The sequence below is a fragment of the Haplochromis burtoni genome, unplaced genomic scaffold (assembly GCF_018398535.1).
Source record: "Haplochromis burtoni strain Fernald_Lab_line unplaced genomic scaffold, NCSU_Asbu1 Contig_203, whole genome shotgun sequence".
NCBI lineage: Eukaryota > Metazoa > Chordata > Actinopteri > Cichliformes > Cichlidae > Haplochromis > Haplochromis burtoni.
The window spans coordinates 1,136,324-1,143,066 of NW_024582564.1; the positions used below are offsets into that span (position 1 = coordinate 1,136,324).

The window sequence follows — 6,743 nt, forward strand, 5'->3', positions numbered from 1 at the left end:
AGATGCTCTTTGGTGAGATTTGGGAAAAGCTCCAGTTTTTTTGTAAAGCAAACGTTAGAAGGTATAATTCTGCAACAACTTCTGCAATAACTTGGTTTTTGGTTATAAAGTCGATGCTTCCTGCCCCAGTCTATTGACATATCCTGTGGGGATCATTGTCAATGAGACGAAACATGCCCTTTATTTGAGTTCAAATCCACTTATGACCCTCCACCACCCATAAATCTCAACAAACAAAGGTGTATATTTTAAGAAAAATGAAGAAAAAATACTCAGTATGAAGCAGAAAAGAAAAAAAAGAAAAGAAAAAGGCAATTCTCCTAGATGGAAATTTAAATACTAACAATGCAGTGGCCAAATAATGGACAAAATGCCTTCTCACATGTACCATAGATTTACAGACCCATAAGATGTGGCTATAGAACAAGATATGGCAGCTGATATTGAAGCTTTAAAAGGATAAAGACTTTCATAAGTAAATGAAAGTAAATGAGACCAGAGAAATGTCAGATTATCATTTTTATTATTCGAGTCATTTTAGCACACAGTACTCTTTGTTTAGGAGAGAAATACTTTTTACTGTCCTCCAGCCAGCGGCTATACTTTCCTTGCCTTACATAAGGCACTTTTAGCTTTTCATTGCAGTTAGTTACCAGAAAATATTCCACTCATGAAGACCCATGGGTCAACATGTCAGGCCTAATTAAATCTTTATTCTAACAAAATGTAAAATACATTTGTTGATGTTTGGTGAGACTGAATAACAGTGAAGAGAACACTTTAGCTGATACTACCATTTAAATGAATTAATTGCAAAAGTTCATATTAACACCAAATAACAGCACACACACACCTACACACTGTAACTTTAGCTGGCATTCTTGCTACTTTTCTTCTTCTTTTTCTTCAGGACCTGCTTCTTGGGGTCTGCGTCAGAGGATGGAGCTGATTTAGTGTTCACAGAAGATGAGGCTGACTCTGAGGGTTTTAAGACTGCTTCTGGTGCCTGAACGTGTTCGGCTATCTGCTGCTGATCCTTCTCGTCTTGTAGAAGCACCATTGGCTTGACCTCACTGATCTCCTCCTTGAGCTCGGCCTTCATTTCTTCTGCATCCATTGCTGGAGAGGCCCTAGTTTTCTCAGTCTCTAGTGTTAGTAGAGACTCAGATGGCTGTTGCTGATCCTTATCATCTTGCGGAGCCACTTGTAGTTTGCCCTCACTGGACTCCTCCTGGATCTCAGCCTTTATTGCGTCTGTTTCTGGATCAAACTTGGCTTTCTCAGGGTCTGATGCTGATGTAGCTTCAATGGACTGCTGCTGGTCTTTCTCATCTTTCATTGGTGCCCCTGGTGTAATCTCACCGGTCTCCTCCAGGACCTCAGCCTTCATTGCCTCCATTCCTATTTCAGCTTTGGCTCGTTCTGGTTCTGGTTTTGGAACAGGTGCGACTGTATGCTGGATCTCTGCGTCTGGCTCCGCTTGGTGCGCCTCTTCAGCCTCAACTTGTGTCTGAACGTTTATCGCCTCTGTATTTGGATCTAATGCTGTTTCTAAAGTTGTCTTCTGAGTGGTTGTGGCTTCTGCAGCAGGCACAACCTGATCTAGAACCTCCTCCACCTTCACTGGCTGTGGCAGCTCTGAATCTGATGCTTTTGACTTTACATCTTCCACCTGCCCAGGGACTGAATCCCGACCCTCTTTGACTTGAGGTTTTGCTTTGAAATGGAAAAATGCAGATGAAACTAGATCTTCTTCAAGGTCTAACTCATTATTTTCCTCTTCCTCAGTGTCAACAGTTGTCGTCAACAGGGAGGCAGCAAACTCTTGCAGCTTGGTCTGCTCCTCCTTCAGGCGGGACATGCCCTCTGTCAGAACCGGGTCCTCCTCCTCGATTTCCTGCATCTCATCAGGGGTCAGTAGGGCAGATTCGTCAGCACCCTCAGGCTTGTTATTGAGGTTGGAGATGCCAAAGACCTTTGTTTGAAGGTTGGCATTAGAGTAGCGAACATCCTTGATTTTGTCATAGAGCACTTTCCTTTCATCCTGGAGGGCACGACAAAGCTTCTCCAGCTTCTGAATCTTCAGGACGAACAGATCGTACTCTCTACCTTTCTCTGTTCTCTGAAGAACAAGAAGGGATGAAGAAAATTAGACAAGATGACACCATAAAAAGACGATGCTGTTTGAGTAGGGTATTTATGAATCGCTAAGGATCTTTGGTTTGGTGATGCTTTGCTGTCATCATCTAAATTAGGTCACTGGTGCAACATGGCCCAAGACCCCATTTGTACCAGGACCAATTGGAAAATGGATTAGCTTGTGTGTTGGATCAGTCAGTTTGATTGTATCTATCTTTTTTTATCAGCTAATATGTTGGACCCATGAAAACACTTCTCTAAATATTTACATTTATAGATGGGATTATTTCATGATCTCCAACTTTCTGCTTCTAAATTCAGATAAAATTGAGGTCATTGTACTCTGCCCTGAAAATCTTAGAAATGTGGTATCTAACCAGATTCAGTAGATGGGAGGGAGAGCCTTCAGTTTTCAGGCCCTTCTTCCGTGGAACCAGCTTCCAGTTTGGATTCAGGATACAGACGCTATTTTCTACTTTTAGGGTTAGGCTTCAAACTTTCTCCAAAGCATATAGTTTGGGCGGGATCAGGTGACCCTGAATCCTCCCTTAGTTATGCCTGCAATAGGTGTGGGCTGTTGGGTGAGTCCCATGATGCACTGGGTGTTTCTTCTTCACTCACTATGTGTTAATAGACCTCTCTGCACTGAATCATATTTGTTAATATTCTCTGGCTCTCTTTCACAGCATGTCTTTTATTCTGTCATCCTTCTCTCTCTGCAACCGGTCGTGGTAGATGGCCGCCCCTCCCTGAGCCTGGCTCTGCTGGAGGTTTCTTCCTGTTTAAAGATAATTTTTTTCTTCCCACTGTCGCCAGAGTTCTTGCTCATAGGGGGTCATATTATTGTTGGGTTTTCCTCTGTATGCATTATTGTAGGGTCTACCTTAAAATATAAAGCATCTTGAGGCGACTGTTGTTGTGATTTGATGCTGTATAAATAAAATGGAATTTAATTCATGGATTTGCAGGCACCTCTACTGTGGCACTAAATCTGACAGCTTAGGAATTAGCTAATAAATTGGAGGAGTGTCTACTCATTGGCCACTGTGTAAAAAAAAGAGTAACGGAATCTAAGGAAATACTATACATGAATCCAGCAATTATTCAGTCCCGTGCTGGGGCCAAAAAATTTGTACAAATTTGAACAATCGTGTTTTTATCGATAAGGCACTGGCAGCACATGGATTCAAAAAGGATTAACCAAGGCCTGTAGGTGTCTCTCTCCAATTGTGATTAAATTCTCCAGGTAGTGCATCGTAAACATTTACCTCTTCAATCATATCAGTCAAAGCCTTGTTGCAGTTCTCAAACCTCGTCTTCCACAGATTGGACTCTTTCTCCACTTTCTTCATCTTATCTGACATCTAAAAAAACAAAACAACAACAACCACGAAATAAAATAAAAGCTACGAATCAGACTTGTGTCAGATCCATCCAAAGTCAAGAAAACGTGCTAGAGCAACAACCATCCATTTACATCTCACACACACGCAAAAATTCTGGTAAGAGGGGTTTTCTTTAATCGTCACAAATTAATTTCTGCACTTATTGTGTCTGACATAAAAGATGAGAGTAACTGTCCCCATTTACCTTACACACACCATACACACACACACACACACACACACAGGTCAAAACTCACATTTTCCATCTCCTTTTTGAAGCGGACGTAGATTTCATTGCTTTTGGCCAGAGTTGCCTGGAACTCATCAAACTTCTCACCATACAGGGTCAGCTGTGGTTAGAGGAGAAGGCTGATAAGTCAGAGTCATAGGACAGATACGTTTTTATTAGCAGATCCCTCATAATTTCTATTCAAATAATATGACGACAAACTAAAATCAAGCTTTATTCACTGCTCCTGCAAGAAAACCTCCAAAAAAACCTCAAATAGATCTTGGTTAGACAAATTTAGAACAAATTAAACTTAACTGCAGTCATTTTTTCCTATGTATTGATTTTTGAGGCCCAGACTAAATCTCCACATTCAAGTAAGATGCAGTATTCAAAGTATACTCTAAGTATATTTGCACTAGACGGAAAGATGTTAATGAGACTTACATATATGCATTTCTCTGTAAAAGTGTTTTTTTTTTCAAATGCATTTTAATAAATTCAGCTTTTCCAGATAGCTTATTCAATAATTATTTTTGTTTTATATAATTAATAAAGAGAACAGGAGCTTTTTGATATTATTCCTCACAGTGTGGAGACGTTTTAAGCCGTCATGCACAAAATAAGTGCATTCAGCTCATTGTGGTCTTGTGTGACACCTGCAGTAATCTGCCTGACTCAGCCTCAGTCAGTGAATATTCACCTGCGCCTGCATGACAGTCCCCTGCTCTCTGAGTGTCTGAGCCTGCAGTTTCCATTCAGCAGCCTGAACCAGTAACTGGTTAGAAGAGAACAGACAGAGCCAGACGTTAAAGACGTTTCTTTACCTTCTTCTTCATGGCCAGCTCCTGCTCCTTCATAGCGAAGCATTTCTTTGTTTTGTCAATAGCCTCCCTAAGCAACTAAGGTGACAGAGACAGTATACAGTTAATCTGCATGGCCTTCAAAACAGATTTAGAGAAAATTCATCTTGATTATCAAGCTAACAGCAAGCAGCCCGTTCTCATCTCCTGACCGTCAAAGCCTTTATGCACAAAGTGTCGTGGTTATTGCATTAGTGAGATGGGTCTGTGACACCCAACTCATTACTTTCCAGCTTGTAGGGTTACTGGTAAAAAAAACAACAAAAAAAACATTTATTTCAAATCACCAGTTTTCCCAGAACCTTGAGAAAAACGAGATCATTAAAGTTTTGGTGGATAATTTTGCCAATGTCAGTGCATCGCTTATGTAAAAGGAAACATCTGACCAAACTGGAGCAGCTGACACACGGAGATGAGAATATGTTGCAATAAGACTGCTGTGCTGAAGTCACATTAAATATGTTTAAATGGAATTTTAAAAACAGGCATATAATACCATTAATGATATTCATTGATATGACCTTTTAGAATTGACATGCCAAAGTTTGTTTACATGTAGATAAACTGACATAAGTGATATCTGGAGAGCTCTGGGTGAATTCTCAGAATGCTGGGACAAACGCGTATCCTTTATTTCTTCACTGGTTACAATGGAAGCAATGGCACACTCACGTATTCCTTCTCTCTTTTGTGTTTCTCCTCAGCTTCGGTCAGCAGAGCGTTGGCCTGCTGCAGTTTGGCTTCAATCAGTTTCTGCTGCAGGTCACGATGCTTGTTGATCTTCTCCAAACTCTGCAGGACGGAGGAGAACAGGAAAGAATTTACCTTCACATCATTTTCTCAAGCATTTCATCCTATGAAAGCTGGGTAAAGGCTCCAGCCCCCCTGCGACCCTCAATTGGATAAGCTAAAGAGAATGGATGGGTGGATCAATGGATCAATTTACCAATGAATCAAAAAGAAAAAACTCATCTGAAGTAACTCTAAAGTTTTGTTTTTTATTCAAAGATATCTGAAAATACATTTTAATGTGTAATGTTGACCTGTGACCTCTCACCTCCTCCCTCCGTTCACACTGGGTCATGAGGTTCTCCAACTTGTCGGTCAGATTGACGTTTTCACCGCACAGCTTCTCATTTCGTGCGCTGTGCAGCTCAATCTGGCTCTGGATCTCACCCAGCATGCTCTGGAAGTGGGTGGTGATCTCTGTTCTCTTCTCCTCGTCCTCCTTGCAGCGCTGCAGAGTCTCCTCCTGGAGGAGGTAGTGGTGGCAGTCGGGGAGAAGTGAATGGAAGAAGAGGAAGGTGAAAGAAACAGAGTTCTGTCAGGCTTCAACTTTCCTTCTTCCTGTACAAGTGAATCAGTTCTTCCAGATAATAACCACCATCTAACTACAAAACACTGAGATGTTTAAATTGTGTTTTTATACGGTTTGTGCTTATCGTGAAAGTGGATTAAAAATGATGTCTCAATAGCTTCTCCTGCTGTGCCAAAGTAAATGCAAACATCCTCCACACCCTCAGAACATTGTAGAATGACTGCTGTTCTCTGCACAGACTCTCCAGTTTGCTGCGAGCTGCGATGCTGCTGCGATACTCGGCCTGCAGCTGCTGCCGCTCCTCCAGCACGACGGACAACTTCTGCTGCAGAGCATTCAACCTCTTCACATCGCAGCGCCGCAAGGCCGCCTGCGAACACAAGGAGAGGTACTTGCTATGAATTTTAAAGACCCAGTGCCAGAAACAGTATAAATACTTCCAGCAAGCAACACTAAAAACTTCAGCTGCTTCCTTACCAGTTCAGCATACTTCCTGACCAGAGCTTCCAGTTTTTCCTCTGGAGAAGAGAGTTCGTTCAGGGCCTGCATGATGAGAGAGGCCTCTGCAGAGAGAGATACAGTTTCTAGCATTTTGATAATACACACAGGATATAGTGTTCATTATTTAAGCTTTCATTTGCTATGACAAAAACAATTTCGCTTTGGTTGTTTTTATTAATTATACTTTGTATTAATAATGAGATGGTTCACCCTCTCATGTTCCCGCTTTTTAAATTTTATTTTTCTAAAGAAAAGTTGTTGCTGCTCACATCAAAGGCGCTATAAGCTAAATAAAAAAAGAAGTATTA

General features: G+C 41.3%; 1 protein-coding gene across 2 annotated transcripts; it reads right to left on the reverse strand.

Annotated features, from left to right (window-relative positions):
• Nucleotides 1-506: 506 nt before the first annotated feature.
• Nucleotides 507-6,497, reverse strand: LOC102296914 (beta-taxilin; the record flags this gene model as incomplete). 2 transcript variants are annotated; one of them, XM_042226262.1, is given in 8 exon segments in its annotated part: nt 507-2,122; nt 3,408-3,503; nt 3,782-3,874; nt 4,457-4,531; nt 5,289-5,408; nt 5,674-5,868; nt 6,134-6,304; nt 6,412-6,497. In XM_042226262.1, coding segments are annotated over 8 exon segments (2,090 nt in total), but the record flags the coding sequence as incomplete, so codon positions are not given.
• Nucleotides 6,498-6,743: the final 246 nt, after the last annotated feature.